Genomic DNA, 18,795 nt, shown 5'->3' with positions numbered 1-18,795 from the left:
ACACAATGCTGCCGTAATAGCATGATTCATATGTGACAGCCATTAAAATATTGCACTATGTCAGCCATGACTGCCTCGAACATTCACTTCACAGATGCCCTTTGGATCCAACTGTGCCCAGGCTGTAGCACAGCCCAGCACACCCGCAGCCTCGTTCCTGTTCCATAAACCTTTGATTCTTCCTCCTTTGCTTCCTTTACTCTGCCTTTCTCCTCTCCTCTCTCCACCCCCTCTCTGATTTCTTTTCCCTCTGCTTCACTCTGTGTGTCAGTAAAGCCAAGAGAGGAGAGAGAGAGAGAGAGAGACCTGCTTTCTGCTGGCTCTGCATTATGAGAGGGAGAGTGAGGCAGAGGAAAGATAGGAGCAAGAGAGAGGGATGGGAGAGAGTGAGCGCTAGCAGCAGTTAAGCAGAGAGCCTGTGCCAAGAGGGGGAATGCAGCACTGCATTATGAAAGCCATAGGATATAGGTCCAGCTCTCTGTGAAAGATAAAGGAGAGAAGCAGAATTTAGAAGATAAAATCCATCATATGCACCATTATTACAATAATGTAAAGTAAATAACTATCATATGTAACAGAAGAATGTGGAGAATAAATGCTTGTTTCTTGAAATATGAAAACAATCTGCAACATTATCAGGGGCTCGAAGGTCTATGCTATAAATGAGCTTTTGTGAGCCAGATGCAAAAATATCCAAAATCTTGTCATAGAAGAAAAACACCTCCTACTCCTCTAAGTCTAGGTATGGGAGGAGACTGGTAATAATCTATTTCAGGGAAGAGCTTCATTGACACAAAGGAAAATGCCACAAGCTTTGATCTCACCGCATGTCCTCATCCAGATCACGTCATGAACAAAGCCCAAGATTTAGGGGAGGGAAGAGGAGCAGGAGAGCACAGGCGAAGGACAGAACAGGGGTTTATTAGACTTGCCATGCATGATTTTTAGGTCAGCCCGAGGCCAAACTTTGCTCCATACACCTGCCTCTCTGCAAGCAGGGGGCTCCAGCCTTGGCATCGAGCTGTGTTTTCCCGAGCTATTTTGGGGACAAAACTCAATTTAGCCACCACTTTCAGCACTATGAAATGTTATTCTTATAGTGCCTTTCAGAAATAACGTAATGCATGCAATATATTAAAGCAAGAACAGGTTCATGGTTTAGAATAGCATGATGTGTTTAGGTATGTGTGTGGAGATTTGTAATAGGGCTGTTTAGTATATACAATATTTTTCGTTGAACGTCAATTCCCTTTGGTAAAGAAAATTGCTAAAAGGTTAGCAATAATCTAAAAATCATTGTCATGGTAAAGAAGATGGATTTAGAATGAATTCTTTGTGCTTGAAATCTAAAATGGTGGACAGTTTTGTGCAGCAGTTGTGCAGGTCACAGATCATCTCAGCCCATAAGAGACATCCCTTGAAGCAAAAGCTGACATTAAAGGAGTGTACGAGTGAGACGGAAAAAGACATTCAGCCAAGAAATGACAGTCCATATAAGTTACATAATGTAAAAGATAGGTTTAACACATGTGCCTTAAATTGATGTTATGATTTGGATCAATCTGAACTGTGTTATACAGTGCTTTTACAGTTGAACAACTGGTCCTTAACAGTTATCACTTTCTATCTCCAGGAGGGTCAGGAGCTGATCCAGGAGAAGCCAGAGCTGCGTTTAGTCGTTCAGCAGAAGCTGGAGGAGATCAGAGAGTGCTGGTCTGACCTGGAGAGCACGACCAAGGCCAAGGCCCGCCAGCTCTTTGAAAACAACAAGCCAGAGCCGGCAATGAAGAGCTACTCGGACCTCGACAACCAGCTCTCCCACCTGGAGCAGCAGCCTCCCCAGCTGGAACAGGCACACCATCTGCCCACCTTCAATGAGCAGCTCCAGAAATTCCAGGCAGGTCTCAAGGCTCTCCAGGGTCTCTCTGCGAAGTTGTTGGCACCGTCTCTTGTAATAAACTAGTTACTGAAACCCAGATGATTCTTTTACATGTGAAACACTTTCACGTGTGAAAGGGAGCTACTCTCCAGCCACGAATGATTAAATTGGTGGCGTTACCACCATCACTTGGTCCTCCATTGACCTCTGTATATCCTCTGCCTTGTAGCACACTGCCTTTTGTACTGCCCTGCATATTTCTACACTACATATATTTACACTCAAGTGTCTATAAACTTTTATTCTATAGTTTGCCTTAAACTGTGACATTTGACATTTTTATATTGTGGAAAAACTGCAGAGTCCACCTACACACCATACCAATATACTGTACAAACACTTTAGCATTGTAATACTTATATTACATATATTTATTATTTTATATTTATCTTTGAATTTCTATCCTACATATCCGTTCTATATTTCTTTTTCTAATTCTAATAATAATAGAATTATTATTAATAATTGTTATTCTGTATTGCACTCCAGCCTCAGGAGTCTAGCACCCTGCTTATCACTGCACATATTGAATGAGCATGTGACAAACAAAACCTTTAAATCTTTCATCCTAAACCTTAGTGGAAAAAGGTTTTGGGAGGTTTGTGGAAGTTCGCAGTCAGTCAGATTTCTGTGAATACGGAAAGTCAGTTAGACCAGCTTGCTAGCATTTTTAGTCACTATTGTTGTTTTTTATCTTTTTCACTGGGCTTCAGCAGTGGTGGAGGAAGTATTGAGACATTTTACTTAACAATAACAATAACACAGTATAAAAAAATACTCCAGTACAAGTAAAAGCCATGCATTCAAAATTTTACATGAGTAAAAGTAAAGAGTAATAAGAATCAGCAGCAAAATGTATTTGAAGTGTCAAAAGTAAAAATGCTCATTATGCAAAATGGCACCATTCCAACTGTTATATTTATCATATATATTATTGAAATACTATTTCTGATGCATTAACGTATAAGCAACCTTATATTGCTGTCAAGGTGGAGCTAAACAACTTTATTTACTCTTGGGCAGTTGAATCTATAACTGCATCATACATTGGACCATTAACTCTAGCTGTGAAATAAATGTAGTGGAGTAGAAGAAGTATAAAGTAGCATAACATGGAAATACTCAAGTAAAGTACAAGTACCTCAAAATTGTACTTAAATACAGTATCTGAGTAAATGTACTTAGTTACATTCCACCACTGGGTTACAGTTCTGCAAAAAAAACAATACACAACCTTTGGTTCTTTGACTCCACCCTGGGACATTGAACGTATTTCTACCTCCACAGCACCTTTGCCCATGAGAAATGTTTGTATAACTAAAACTCTCTAATCTGCCTTGATATAGCTAATGCTTTTGACAGACTGCATACTTCAGCTTATTGTTGTTTATGTAATTTTCCCCAGCTCTGACATGTGTCTACAGATGCCGCTGCGTGTTCTTAAACACGAGGTCCAGTGGCATTAAAAAAATGCACCATATGCTTTTTTCCCCTTAAAGTGAGGCAACCCATTACATAACCCTGAAATGTTCTGATAGGAAAACAGCTGATGTGCTGTGTTTGTCCATCCCTCATATGGCTGTAACATGACCTTCCCCTTCCCTCCGGTGCAGGCTATGGAATCTCAGATAGGGGACTTTTACAAGGATGTGGGAGAGCTGGGAAGCTTGCAGGGGGTCTGCCTACCCCAGCAAGGGCTGATGGCAGGTGACAGGGAGGGCGGCGAGCAGTCAGGCGTGGTGGAGACCCGCATCGTCCGCCTCATTGAGCCCCTGAAAGAGAGACGCCGCATCCTGCTGGCTTCCAAAGAGATGCACCAAGTCGCTCAGGACCTGGAGGATGAGATAGTGAGTGCACACTTCTTTTCTCTGAGTTCCCCATCCTTTCATTTCATATTTCCTCCTCCATATACACTATTTTTAATTCCCTTGTGTACATCCATCAGAGATGGTATATTAAGGTATATGGTAGTATGCTTTATATATTTAAGGAATCATGCAAAGTACATTAATATATATTTGATACTGTACATAGATCCTTACATATGCATTCTGAAAAATGTAATGACTGTAAAATGTAATGTGGTTACTTGATAGCTGTGGATTCAGGAGAGGCTTCCCTTGGCCTCCTGTAAGGATTATGGGAATAACCTCCAGAGTGTACAGCAGCATGTAAAAAAGAACCAGGTAAGTGTCAAAGATGACGTTTGGCCATGGTCAGCTGAAATGTGACCTAACCCCACTCAGTCTGGGAACTTACCTCTGATTGGTCCATCAGACACTCCAGAGGGAGCTGACAGGGCGGCGGGCTCGTGTTGAGGAGGTTCTGGACCGGGCGGGGATAATCGCTTCGCTGAGGACTCCTGAGGTGGAGTTTGTGCGTGAAGGGGCAGGGCATGTGCGCCAGCTCTGGGAGGTTTTTCAGCTGGAGACGGAAAGGAGGTCTGTGATGCTGGACGCCGCGCTGCAGGCTCAGCAGTACTACAGTGAGGCGGCTAAAGTCGAGTCCTGGCTGTCAGGTCAGAAGCTCCATCTGGTCAATGAAGAAAAAGGCACGGTACGGACAGCCCTGACAGTTATACAGGTATTTCTTGGCTTAAGTCCTAAGCGAACATGTGAAACCTATATCCTGACATTATTCTGGTATTTTTCAGGACGAGGCGAGCACCCTGCAGCTGCTGAAGGCCCACCTGGCTCTGGAGCAAACAGTGGAAACATATGCAGAGACAGTAGGCATGCTATCCCAGCAATGCCAGCATCTACTGGAACTTGGACACCCAGAAAGGTGTGGCATGACTCACTGTCACACGTGCACTCACAAAGCAGCTCATATAGCCCAAGAAAAGAGGAAAGTTTGATTTTTGCATGTTCTATCTACCGTGTAGGGTAATGTCAGGGTAACATTGTCAGTGCTCATCTTGGTAGCATTCTGTTCTCTCTCAATTTTCAACAGTGAGCAGATCACCAAGCAGCAGTCCCACATAGACCGGCTGTATGTGTCTCTGAAGGACATGGTGGAGCACAGGAAGACCAAGCTGGAACAGCAGTACTGGCTCTATCAGCTCAACAAGGAGGTGGAGGAGTTAGAGAAGTGGATCACTGAGCGCGAGGTGGTGGCCAGCTCCACTGAGCTGGGCCAAGACCTCGAGGATGTCACGGTCAGTCCATCAACACAGTTTTAGTTCTTACACTACTCCCACCACAGGAGACTTTTACAGTCAGAGTAACTTATGAGCGAACACCACGATCATATAACTATATGACATATTTCACATCAGAACAATGACCAATATAATATCATTGTTAATGTAATAATTGACACAAATAATTTAACTTTAATTTTCACAAAAACGTTCACACTTGGCCTCTAAGTGTGAAAGCAGTAATATAAAACACAGTAATAGTAGTCTTATCATGTCAGGACATAGTTGTTTCTGAAAGAAATATGTTTGTTTCCACAGTGTATGTCTAAATGAACCAACATGTAGCAAATATTAATGCTGTAACCTTCAGAATCCACTACAGAAAGAAAGCAAATAAAGCAACTTTAAAATGTTTAATTTAGTTTTTAAGCCCTGTTATCTTCTGATCAAATCATGGCCTGATTTAATTTTCCAGCCTCACGCAACATAACATACAACATAATGTCCATAGCAAACATGCCGTGGGCCGCAAAGCAAAAATGCAAGAGGATAAAGTAAATAGGCCTATACATAATACTGACTGTATAGCTGTATACGTTCCTCAATGAACCAAGATGAATGTATAATGAAAACTAAGAAAAGAGGGAGAAAAGAGTTTTGGTTGATGAAGAAAAAACCGACACAGTAACAAAGAGTGTTTTTATGTTTCATTGATGATTTGTATCGCACACACATCCAATCATTTTTATACTATGAATAAACTAGGGCTGCAACTAATTATTATTTTCATTACCGATTAATCCGCCAATTATTTTCTCGTATCATTTTGTCTGTAAAAATGCCCATCAGGTATTCAAATACTCGTTTTGTCTGACCATTGATTAATCAACTAATCGTTTCAGCTGTAGAATAAACACAGTTGGTGTTGTTATTCCTGTTTCCACAGTTAGTTTGCCAAATCTACTCTACACCTTCCTTTTACTGTCCCATTAGATCAGACCAATCAAGCTGACCAATCACTAAACAGATTTATTAAACAGTTAAAAACTTCTACATAGGACACACCTGTGGTTCCTCTCTCCAAGCTCCTCGTCTCCACCGAGACGAATTTAAGGGATTGGAACATCCTTGGTGATGGCGGACCTCGGTTGATTTCCGGGTCACGGAGCATGAGGATGGGAAAAAGCATAATTAGCAGAATGGAAAGCACCCACTGTCTCAAAACATACATATATATATATATTATGAGCCTCACAAAGGCAGTATTTATTACATCACTTAATGCATTGTGTTATTGCATTGTATCAGAATGAATTAGTTCATGTTATTGTGTCCAGTCCCTGTAGTGTTGTGTGGTTTATGTGTGCTGCAGGTGCTTCAGGAGAGATTCACCAAGTTTGCCTCAGAAACCAACAGCATTGGCCAGCAGCGCATGGAGCAGGTGAACAAAATGGTGAACGAGATGATCGACTGTGGCCACTCGGACGCAGCCACCATCGCTGAGTGGAAGGACGGACTGAACGAGTCGTGGGCCGACCTCCTGGAGCTGATGGAGACCCGCAGACAGATGCTGGCAGCATCGCACCAGCTGCACAAGTTCTTCACTGATTGCAAAGAGGTACAATCAAAACAAATATCAGCCTGCGATTCAGGTGTACAGTGTTCTTCATTGCCGTTTCAAAGGTAGACAGTCTGGCCGTGACATGCGGCTTCTATTTTTAAAGCACTCGTGATAACGACGCTGTCCTGTGTTGTAGGTCTTGGCTCAGATCGCAGGGAAGATGAAGCAGCTGCCAGAGGTGAGGGCGTGCCAAGCCAACATCACCAATCCAGCCACCCTGCAGAGACTCATGCACTCCTTTGAACATGCCCTTCAACTGCTAGTCGCACAGGCAAGTGATATGATTTCTTTCAGAACCCATCAGTCACACAGTGTACTTGCTGCTCATGAGCACAAGGATTAGTGCATATAAATTTAGCAAAGAAAAATGTTTCGGCAAAAAAGCGTTGGCCACATCCATGGACTACTCAGCCCTTAGACTATATAAATATATTCAAATACATGTTTGTTTGTTTGTTTGTTTGAAATAGCTTGTTTTGTTCAACCCACAGACAGAAACCCTAATTAAATCAGTTCAGTTCAATTTATTTTCTACAAACAACCATTCTCCTACACTGACTATATTACTGTATATACTGTGATGAAGCTACTAACTCCCTTCATCCTGTCTTGGTGCAGGTGAGGCAGCTGCAGGAGAATGCTGCCCAGTTGAGGACCATCTATGCAGGTGAGAAGGCTGAGGCCATTATGGTCAAAGAGCAGGAAGTGATGGAGGCGTGGAAGGAGCTGCTGAGCTCTTGTGAGGCCAGTCGCGTCCAGGTCACTTCAGTAACCGACAAGGTGCAGTTCTTCTCAGTGGTGCGTGAAAACCTGATGTGGATGGAAGGCATCATGGGCCAGATAGGATGGGATGAGCCCCGGTAAGACATCTGCCATATCCTTGTTAAGCTTTCTTTCTTTCTTTCTTTCTTTCTTTCTTTGTGCATATAATGAAATAGAACAAAAGAGAAAAGTGAAAAAAGCCCAATAAGGGTTTGTAAAAGGAACCCACCTAAAATTAAGATTAGAAACAGCTAGGCTATGCTTGCCACAATTTTACAACAGACATACATTTTTTTTTAAATATCTAAAAGAAAAAAGATAATACAAATTCCAAACAGGAAATACTAGAGATAAAAAGACCAAGGAAGAAAAAAGAATTAAAAACAAGGATTACAATAACAAATATTTGCACTGTCATCATACGCTGTATCATACCACTTTTACATAGTACTGTACTCCATTAAGAGAAATTGTTTAAGATCCTCAGAAATGAGGAGGAACTGCGAAGTGAAGCAGAAAAGCTGTTTCATATAACTGGACCTCTGTACCTAATGGAAAACTGGCCACATAAGAGAAGTGTTTTTTCCAGTTAAGCTGATCATCAGTAATTACACCTAAGCACTTAACATGGAAACATATTAGGGGGCGGCTGTGGCTTAGTGGTAGAGTGGGTCGTCCACCAATCGGAAGGTCGGCGGTCCTTGGCCAAGACACTGAACCCCAAATTGCTCCCGAGGGCTGTGCCTTCGGTTTGTGAGTGTGTGTGACTGATTAGTTACTTTGATGAGCAGTTCTGCCATCAGTGTGTGAATGGGGTGAATGTGATATGTAGTTGAAGCGCTTTGAGTAGTCAGAAAGACTAGAAAGGCACTATATAAGTACAGTCCATTTACCATATTCAAGCACATTGTTAGCTATGTGAATGGGACAAAGATGATCTGATAGAGTTCTATTTTTAGGATCTGGAAGATCATATAAGCGCTCTTTTTATTCATTAAGGAATAACCTTTTGCATTTGAACCAGATATCCATCCTATCCAGAACATTGTTCATACGGGTTATCAACCTATGTTCTTCTTTGTCTGTAAGAAAAATATTGGTATCATTGGCATATAAAATGAAGAGCACTTCTTTTGATATCAAATGCAAATCATTGATGTATATAAGAAATAAAAGAGGACCTAGTATGGAACCTTGTGGAAGACCACACTGTATGTGGCTGTTTGATGAGTTAGTTCTATTCCAAATGACATATTGTTTCCTGTTAAGCAAGTAGCTTTTAAAGATCATCAGCTCATCAAACAAATTTAAATATTAGTCAAAGATAACACAAGTAAACACAAAATGCAGTTTTTAAATGAAGGTTGTTATTATTAAGGGAAAACAAAATCCAAACCTACATGGCCCTGTGTGAAATAGTGATTGCCCCCTAAACCTAATAACTGGTTGGGCCACCCTTAGCAGCAACAACTGCAATCAAGCGTTTGCAATGAGTCTTTTACAGTGCTGTGGGGGAATTTTGGCCCACTCATCTTTGCATAATTGTTGTAATTCAGCCACATTGGAGGGTTTTCGAGCATGAACTGCTTTTTTAAGGTCATGCTGAAATGTTGCTGCTAAGGGTGGCCCAGATGCATCATTTGCTGTTTTATCCCATTTAATACCAGAGAGTTTATCAACAGAATTTTCTACATTGGACATCTTGAAATTTCTTGAGAAAGTATTTGCAACAACTTGCTTAATCTCAGAAGAATTGCATGCAGCAAAAATAGGAAGGTGATCTGATATATCAGTAGTGAGTATACCAGACACTCAATGTCTATTTGTACAGTTGGTAATAATATTGTCTCTCAGTGACTTACTGGATAAAGTGATTCTAGTGGCTTGTGATATAAGGGGATAGAAGGCATTTGCAGATAATAGATTCACAAATGTTTCTGAGTTAGGGTGCAGTAGATTAATATTTAAATCACCTAATATAAAACATGGTTTGCACTCCTTGTTAATTGTGTTCAGAAGTTCATCAAGATTATCAGCAAAAGAGTTAACATTACAGCTTGGTGGTCTAAATACGCAGCCAATAACAACATGGCCTGAAAAACAAGGTGCACCTATTAACTCAATAAAAACTGATTCGACATAAATATCTGTATTAGGATTACCAATTACTAAATCTAGTTGCAGAGTGTATCTAATAGACTCTTTCACAAAGAGGGATACTCCACAACCTGGTCTATCTTTTCTATGACTGAAAAAATGATTGTAGCCATTTATTGAGTAGAGAGACTCTTTAGAGTCGTTTAACCAAGTTTCAGTAAGACCCACAACAGAAAAGTGTAAAGGTAGTAGTCAATTAATGACTCAAAGTGTTTTGGCATACTCAGAACAGATGAAATAGTGTGAATGAATTGAATTTTTTTTCTAGACACATTGTTTTTAAAGAGTCTTCAGTATAGTATTTGCAAGTATCTAACTTTTGGTTAAAAACATTAAAATGATTATCAGGATCAGCATGTGAGAAAGGTGACATATTTTAGTAGTTGGAAGATGCTGCAAAGTCTCTCACTGGATTAGAAGAGTCCAAGACAGGGTTATTAGTGTCCACAGCAAGGGAGACTCAAATAGAGACAGATACTGCAAGTGGAGAGCGAGGGGGATAAGCTCACTCACGAGGGGCGAGATATTATATCTCAAGGTGGGTGAACAATTAGCTGGTCATATCGTAAATTTACTACCATTACCTTGTCACGAGCCTCTTTAAGCTTTGGCCACAGTTCTGTAAGTTTCTGTCTCACACGTTCAGTAAATTCCTCATTGACGTAGATCTTGGTGCCTTTTAAGGTTTTTTCCTCTCTTAGGGATTTCCTCTTTATCCTTAAATCTGAGTAATTTCATGACAATTGACCATGGCTTGTTGGATTGCTCATCATATTTTCCATTACGATGTGCACGTTCGATCTCAATTAGTTTAGGATAAAATTCCGACTTGTCAGCAAGCTTGAGATTCTGTGACATGCCACGATTCATTTCTCTCATCAGGTACTCCATCAATGAGAATATTGTTCCTCCTTGACTGACTAAATATTCAGATTTAACAGTGAGTTTGTCAATAGAGGATTGCACAAGCAGAGATCTGTCAGAGACGGTCTTAAGGTTGAACTTTTTGTTTTACTCTTCCATGTCCTTCTGAGAGTACTGCAGGCTATTTTTAATATCCTGTACGTCCTTGTTGTGCCTGTGGCAGGCACTAGTTGACCATGTTAACTGGTTATCTACTGCAGATTTTATTCGATGTCCATGCCTGCCACAGGCACTGCTTTCACTGTTGAAATTTTTGTTCAGCCTATCAAAACATTATGCAAGCCTTCAAAACTCAGTTTCAATCTTGCAAAACCCTTTTTTAAGATTTTAAGCTTTCGAACACTGACTTTCAACCTTTCGAGGCTTTTTTTTTTTTTTCTAAATATGACATGATATTTATCCCATAGGGAGATGCAGTGGAAGGGCAGTGATCGTCTCAAGGATCTGCTGCACTTAATCCAATCCCCGCACTTCCTTTTCCGATGCTGATGAGTGTATTTCTGTCATAGGTAATACGTGCTTCAGCAATAAAGGCGAAAAAATTAAAAATTAAAACAAAACTTAGTGAAGTTTGAAGGAGCTACTGGCCACCACATCTGCAAGGGCCGCCATCAACTAAACATTCTGACGATCGACCGTCTAATAGAGAAATTGACTAATCGTCTGCTGTATTACAGTATGTAAACTGGTATACTTGTGAAACATACAGCTAACATTTTACACTCTGCAGGTATACGGATTCCCTAATAGTATTTGTTGCTTAATCTAATGTGAATAATCTGATCTATCCCTCCTCAGAGATTTGACGGCTCTCGAGGTGATGATCAGACAACATCAGGAGCTGAAAGCCAAAATAGACGGCCGCAGCAAGACCATACAGCAGTGTGCAGATCTCGGCAAGATCCTGATAGCTGCAGGCAACCCTGCATCAGAGGAGGTTAGGCTAACAAACAGTACAACACATTTGAATGACTATCACACATGCGATAAAAGAATACATAAACCCATACAATTACTTGATTACGATATAGCAATATGTTGTTGTGGTCATGCCTACAATCTGTCTGTCACCACAGATAAAAGAGAAGTTGGACAGCCTTCTGGCTAAGCAGAAGGATCTTGTTGAAAAATGGGACAAACACCAGGAAAAGTTACAGCGCAGTGAGTAACTCACTAGGCAACTACATCAGAGCAGAAGCAGCTTTTAACACAACACAACACGTTTTTTCCATTTTGTCCTGCTATCATGAGTCATGTATGAATCTTACTGTTCTTTTTGTTTGATCTAACATTACACACATGTGGTGTGATGGTAACTGTGCTGTTGGTCTGCTGTCACTTCCAGAGCAGGAAAAGTTCCAGTTTGCCCAGGAGACAGTAAAGGCGGAAGCTTGGCTGAAAGCCAAGGAGCCGCTGATCACCTCTAAGGAGCCAGAGGGAGGAGAGGCCCGGGCCCAAACAGACGAGGTTGAGCAGCTCATCCTTCGCCACGAGGCCTTCCGCAAGGCTGCGGTAACCTGGAAAGAACGCTTCAGCTCTCTCCGCCAGCTTTCCGCAGTAAGCATGACTGTAGATAAATGTTTAATCAGTTTGGTGGAGTCACAATTTAATGCTGCTACAGGAAAAAAATGTGACCTTGGGATGTTGTGTTTGCTTAGCAGGCATGGGCGCATTCCATGAGTTTGCATCTGTCTCATGACGTTTACTGCATGTGGTGTACCCTCACTCACTGCACCCTATCTACATTTCATGCTACATTGTTTAGTAGGCAATAAAACAGACTCTTTTGAGCAGATCATTCCTGATAACTTGTTGTACTTCCATTTTATTGGACCATCCTGCCTTTGATTTCTGATTTTATGATTGGGTTTATGTAGTGCTATTAGTTATTTAGTTAACTCTCTCTTTAGGCTGAGAAGAAAAAAGAGGAGGAGAAAAAGACAACCCCACTCTCCAGCCGAAGGATGTTCCCATTATCTTGTCTGACTCCCAGTGTTCCCTCAACCAGTGCTACCTCATCTTTCTTGAGGCATACGGTACAGGCGCATATAGAACCCAAACCCTTACAGACCAGTCTGGATCTGGGTGCCACCCCTGCAACCCAGAGACTGTCCTCAACCCTCGCCAGCTACAACCCAGTTATAAATGGATCAGGCTACCACGGACTGGAACAGCAATGCAGTGGGAAGTTGGTGAGCTCTTCGTACCTTGGGATGAACCACCAGGTGGCTGGAGGTGGAAGTGACTCCGGTTTCTCTGCGCTGACCTCCCACAGTGTTGGAGCAGACACTTCTACTTACCTTGGGCTAAACCATCAAACTACTGGCAGTGCAGAGAGCTCTGGGTACTTTGGACTGACTACTGGGTGTGTGGGTGGTATGCAAAACCATCTAGGCAGTGGCAGGTTAGGAAGTTCAGGTAACCTAGCTCAGCAACAAAGCAGTGGGATGGGAAGCCCTGGCTTTCTGCCTCAACAGAATATGGGCAGTTCTGGATATTTGACCCAGCCACAAAATATGGGAAGTTCTGGATACTTAGGACAGCAGCCTAATTTAGGGAGTTCAGGATATTTGGCACAACAGCCTAATATGGGGAGTTCTGGGTATTTGGCACAACAGCCTAATATGGGGAGTTCTGGGTATTTGGCACAACAGCCTAATATGGGGAGTTCTGGGTATTTGGCACAACAGCCTAATATTGTGAGTTCTGGATACCTAGCGCCGAATTATCAGAGCAGTGGGGGATTGGGTAGCTCAGGCTATCTGGCACAAAATCATTACAGCAGTGGAAGTCTGGGCAGTTCTGGTTACCTGGCGCAGAGTGGTGGCATCATGGACCCTAAAATGGCGTATGCATGGCAGCACCTGAAAGCTGACTTCATCCAGCCCAGAATCAACCATATTCACAAGGCTGTAAACCCCCTCCTAGAAGCCAGCAGAGTGCAGCGGGAACAGTTTGGGGACATCCCTATGGCAGACATGGTGGGACCAGAGTCAGGGCTGGAGCTCCTTCACGGCCGTCTCCAGAGGGATCCCCGTGGCAGCCGCTCTGATCCTCAGATGGATCATCTGAGGCGAGAGAGGGAGTACAAGCTGGGCAGACAGACCTCCAGCGAACAGGAGATCCAGGCCAGGCTGAACGAGCTGCCGCTGATTGTGCGTCAGGAGCGATACCGGAGGCGCCTGGAGAGGCAGTCATCGAGTGAACAGGAGGGGAGCAGCAAGCAGAGGCTGCAGAGGCAGGACTCGAGTGACCTGGAGGGCTCTGTTAAGGAGGGCTCTGACAAACGCTCAGGGTATGTGAATGAGTTGTGCTGGTGACAGTGAAATTCAAATGATCTTTCCAAAATTTGGCTTTTGCCTAGTCAGCACTGTCCAGCGTGATCCTAATGATTTTTAAGGTCACATAATGATTGTGTTCACTGTTTGGGTGTCTGTTGTCACTGCAGGGAGAAGAGATCGACCATGGCAGAGATTGTAGAACAGGTCCAGGAGAGAGAAGCAGCAAATGTGAGTTAGCTTACATACAGTATATCACAACGGTGCTATGTGTGTTCATTTTTCTTTGTGTCTTGGTGTCACATTCTCTTTTTCTCTGCTTTTTCAGGCACGAGGAGAGCCTTATCGGCCTCCTAGCAGCCTCTCAGCACCCGTGACTCGTTTTGATGGACGTCCTCGTGCCCGAGACCGCCCCAAACCAAGGAGGAGGCCCCGTCCAAAAGAGCCTGAGGAGACACGACGTTCTCGCTCAGCTCCAGCTACTGGTGCCCCAACGACACCTCAGCCGCCTTCACACACTGCCCATAATGAAGGTTTCCTCTACCGCAAAAAGGTCACCACCTCTGACCTTGAAGCTCAGCAGAGAAGCCCAAACAGGTACAACCACTTATAAATCATACAATAGATATAGCTTACAATTGACTGTTTGCTAAACCCCTTACCTGAACAGTGACTGTCCAATTATTGCAACCGTAACTAGGAACAACAGGCTGTCAAGCTTTGGATTTCTCCACATGTTGAAGCAATGTGCATGGGGCTCAAACAAGAGCGATACTCACCATTTAAAGAGTTTGGAGGGTGGTGTCTTTTTTAAAGCCTTTCCAAAACCAAAAACACAAACACAAAGTGTAAGAAATGGATTGGATGGAAACAGTCTGTTTATCTGATCCAACATAAGATGCAAATGTTAGCATGTCCAGCCTAACTAGCTTACAGCCTACAGTAGTAACCAATCTTTACTTCCAAGGAGCACATCATGAACTACCTAGAGTAATTTGTGGGATTATGTTACATTAAAAAAAAGCCCGGTCACAACTAGCACATCCATTGTGTTGTATTTTCCCACTTTGTGGAAGTTGATCCTGGAAGCTGTCAGAGTTCAGGCTAACGTTAGCAGCTCTGAGGAAGTTTACACTCCAGCAACCCCAGCCAAACGAGATTACATCGGTTAGTCCTCACTACAAGCATTAGTTAAAAGTGACAACAAACTGTTTGAAAATACACAAAAGTATATAATCCAAACTGGGTTATGTTAGAACAAATAACAGTCTGATCAATGAATAACAGTCTGATCTCGCACTTTTCCTTATCACACTTGTAATACTAGAACTAGCTCTACACTGTAATACAAGAGCAATGCTGTTTCTTTATTTCCATGTCCTCTACATGGATCATCAACTGGTGAGTCCGCTGGAAACATTAAAAAGTCAGCTGGAGACAGTGTTTCCAACCAAGTCATGGAGCTAGTTTATGCTAATCTGTCAAGACAGTTGTCATTTTAGCTGCCAAAATCATCGGTCGTCTGCTAGAAATGAGAAGCCTGCTTTTGTCTACCTCTGCCTGAAGTCAAGTCCCCCATTGTTTCTAAAAGTACTAAGAATTTCGATGGTAAATCTGTCACCGCTGTCATTGTAAACTGCATATGTGCCGTGCAAGAACGGAACGCTTGACAGTCATAGCAACAGTAACTAAGGGGGTGGGGCTTAGCAAACATCAATTCAATCAAATGAGCATTAAATACATTTCTAAATCTTTAGTTTGTTGTTGTACCTTATTAATGACAGATAGCCTTGTTATTGTTAGGTATTGTGTCCATCTTTACTTGTACTGGGTGAAGCAAATAAGCTTAATGTGTCATTTTGATTTTACAGCAAGTCCTGGGTGAACGTATATTGTGTGCTGAAAGAGGGACAGCTGACCTTCTACAAGGATGCTAGGCACCACAACACAACGTACAATGAAGAGCCTCCCGTTGACCTTAGTAACTGCTCATTTGATCCTTCAATGGGATACAAGAAAAAGAAAAATGTCTTCATTCTTCAGTAAGTTAAGCAATTAAGCAAATTTTAATGGCAGAAATTGTGATTTTACTGAGATATTTTTAAAGTGTAATGTTTCTTTACAATTAAAATAAGAAGTTATAGCCTATAGCCTATTTCTCCAGATTTAAGAGAGAAACATCATAACATAGAATATTAAACAAGTGCAATGTCATTTTTATTCATTGGACATATGGTTATAAAAGGCATTGCAGTGCATGAGAAACTGACAATCCCTGTTGATTTTCTCTGCAACAGAATAAACGATGGAAACAACTTTGCATTCCATGCAAAAGATGAGGTAAGAACATTTATATTTAAGTCATGTTTAAGGGGAGCAGACATTAGGACATAATAACCTTTCCTTTACTTTAGACCTTCTATGTGCCACATAAGAGGTCCATGATAGACTATACCTCTAAGAGCAAATAAGAGGTGTCTACACATTAAGGAGTATACCAAAAAATCAGCTTTGCCACAGGGACATGTATTCAGTAATGCTAAAGGATAAATCTGGTGATTTTCTGTACTTTTCTACAAATCCAATGAAAAGACCAAGCCAACTATGAAATGATCCTACTAACACTACTTGTTAGTAGGATCATTTCATAGTCTGTCTGTGCAGTCTGTGTATCCAAAGCCTGAAATATCTTATTCCTCTTTGCCACAGAGCTCCATTGTCAGTGAGCCACACTGTTGCAGTAACATGTTCCTTCATTATCACGGACACACACACTATTTTATTTTGACTTAATCTAAAGCCCCAAATGCTCACAAATGCATCAAATGTGGATTAATCCGCAGCTGAAAATAGTCCTCAACAAATGCACTATTTCCTCCTGTTTCAGTAATGTTTGCTAAAACCCACAGTGGCCAGCTGTTTAGGAAATGACTGAGCCTTCTTTAAAATGAAACTATATATTTGTGAGCTATTTTTTTAAGAATTAGGTAGGAACCAATGGGTATGGAGCTGAGAGCCACAGACAGGCTGGGGAAGTCAGAAAGCATTGGAGATGGACTAACACATTATTTGCTGATAATAACAAAAATATAGAATATCGCCAGCCTTATCCTTTGTAGAATAATAACCAAACAAGAACCTGTATGCTGACATAAATGAATAGATTTAGAACATTTTGTTCAGTTTTCACAGCTTTTGATCACCTTGTGCAAATAAATGTCAGACATTGCATCAGTTTGTCTATTTTTAATTTCCTTTCTTTTTGTATTCCTCTATTGGATTACTAAAATAACACAAGATATGAGCAGAATATACAGTATACTGTCAGGACAACTGCAGGGGGAATATTTATTTTTTCTTTGATTCTTCAGGGAATTATCTCACTGCAATCCGTATATGGAACCTGTACTCCTTACCACCGTTTAGGTGTTCAATAGACTTATGAAAGACTTTCATTCACCATAAAAAAAAAATAATAATAATAATTCATTGGAAGGACCTAGTCCCAGCTTTTTTAAAGCTGCGCCAAGCAGTGGGAGATAACTCTTGGAATTCTTAAAGTAAACTGACATTAAATTACATTTTTTCATCTGCTACATAGCTGCTCTGTAGATCACTTGTCCTGTGTTCTCCTTTGAGAAAAAATCTGAAGTGCACTGCTAACTTCAGTTTGCAGGCTACATAGCTAATTAGCTGCTCAGCTGCAGCACATTAAACAACAAGTAAACTTACCTGCGAATGTCACTTGGCTCCAGTTAGATGCTGGTGTGGTCCTTACTCTTCAATACCGCTAACAGCACGCTGTCTGACTGCAGCAAAAGTTTTTTTTTTTTTACAACATAAGTGTGTTTACTGGGTCTCTCGTTATCTATGGTGTAACACCGGCACTCAATCAAACAAAGACACCGACCAACCTCCCCAGCCGGCTGAGACGAAAATGAGCATTTTCTGATATTTCCCCAAAGACATTTTTTTTCTTCCTTTTAATAAAAAAATATTAACAATTAATTTACTCACTCTCTCAAAACCTAACACGGCAGCGGTGGACGGCCGCCCACTATTGAGTCTGGTTCTGCCCAAGGTTTCTGCCTGTTAAAAGGAAGTTTTTCCTTGCCACTGTGGCCAAATGCTTGGTCATGGTGGGATTTGTTGGGTCTCTGTAATTAATATTATAGTATAGAGTACGGTCTAGACCTGCTCTGTAGGAAAAGTGCAATGAGATAACCTCTGTTATGAATTAGCGCTATATAAATACAATTTAATTGAAATTTAAAAAAAACATGTTCACGTTATTTTTGATTAAAAAGAGGACTAAATGGGATTTCAGTTGGACTTTAATTGTTTCAGGCACTTCATTTACTAGAAAAAAGGTCAAATGGTGGCCAGTGGTGGAAAGTAACTAAGGAGATTTGCTCAAGAACTGAAATGTTTTTTGAGGTACTAGTACTTTACCTGAATATTTCCATTTTATGCTACTACTTTTGCTCCTCTACATTTCGTAGGGAAATATTCTATTTTGTACTGCACTACATTTATTTGACAGATATTGTTACTAGTGACTTTTCAGATTAAGATTTTACATAAAAAACATATGATACAACACATTGTTTAAGATTAAACCAGTGTTTGCCAACCATTTGGCTTGTGATGCCTTACAAAAACTCAAGTTTCAGATGTCTATGAGTTGTTAGCCGTCGCACCAAAGAGACGTTTCCCCTCCAACTTCTCAGATTTTTCATTAAAATAACTGTTTGAGGCCTAAAGAGGTAAAATTATCCAATATTTCTCAAAAAAGCAAAGATTTTTTTTAAAAAGTCCCAAAAACAGATTTGAAGAGAACTTTGTTTCTTCGTTCTTGCCCCATTAATTGTCTCATGACCCCTCTCCCGCCTCTGGAGGGGCCCAACCCCTAGGTTGGTAACCAGGGGACTAAACTACCTAACTGTATATAAAGTAGTTAAAACTAGCTCCA

At 41.3% G+C, this 18,795-nt stretch overlaps 1 protein-coding gene across 4 annotated transcripts in view; it reads left to right on the top strand.

Moving 5' to 3' along the window:
- The window catches only part of sptbn4a (spectrin, beta, non-erythrocytic 4a), a 33,926-nt gene that overhangs the window by 10,480 nt on the left and 4,651 nt on the right, over window positions 1-18,795 (top strand). For 3 of the 4 annotated variants that reach the window (XM_044223259.1, XM_044223258.1, XM_044223261.1), the window contains exons 3-19: window positions 1,634-1,897; window positions 3,553-3,786; window positions 4,036-4,125; window positions 4,217-4,495; window positions 4,593-4,723; window positions 4,892-5,096; window positions 6,454-6,699; window positions 6,839-6,973; window positions 7,321-7,562; window positions 11,344-11,482; window positions 11,622-11,706; window positions 11,891-12,102; window positions 12,456-13,840; window positions 13,994-14,054; window positions 14,152-14,420; window positions 15,695-15,865; window positions 16,121-16,163. In XM_044223259.1, coding sequence (XP_044079194.1) covers window positions 1,634-1,897; window positions 3,553-3,786; window positions 4,036-4,125; window positions 4,217-4,495; window positions 4,593-4,723; window positions 4,892-5,096; window positions 6,454-6,699; window positions 6,839-6,973; window positions 7,321-7,562; window positions 11,344-11,482; window positions 11,622-11,706; window positions 11,891-12,102; window positions 12,456-13,840; window positions 13,994-14,054; window positions 14,152-14,420; window positions 15,695-15,865; window positions 16,121-16,163 — 4,191 coding nt within the window. The remainder of the gene's footprint in view (window positions 1-1,633; window positions 1,898-3,552; window positions 3,787-4,035; window positions 4,126-4,216; window positions 4,496-4,592; window positions 4,724-4,891; window positions 5,097-6,453; window positions 6,700-6,838; window positions 6,974-7,320; window positions 7,563-11,343; window positions 11,483-11,621; window positions 11,707-11,890; window positions 12,103-12,455; window positions 13,841-13,993; window positions 14,055-14,151; window positions 14,421-15,694; window positions 15,866-16,120; window positions 16,164-18,795) is intronic. The other variant, XM_044223260.1, reaches the window with a different exon arrangement.

The sequence above is a fragment of the Siniperca chuatsi genome, linkage group LG14, assembly GCF_020085105.1.
Source record: "Siniperca chuatsi isolate FFG_IHB_CAS linkage group LG14, ASM2008510v1, whole genome shotgun sequence".
Taxonomy (NCBI): Eukaryota; Metazoa; Chordata; class Actinopteri; order Centrarchiformes; family Sinipercidae; genus Siniperca; species Siniperca chuatsi.
Note: the sequence above shows the minus strand (reverse complement) of the source record. Positions and strands in the feature narration are given on the sequence as shown.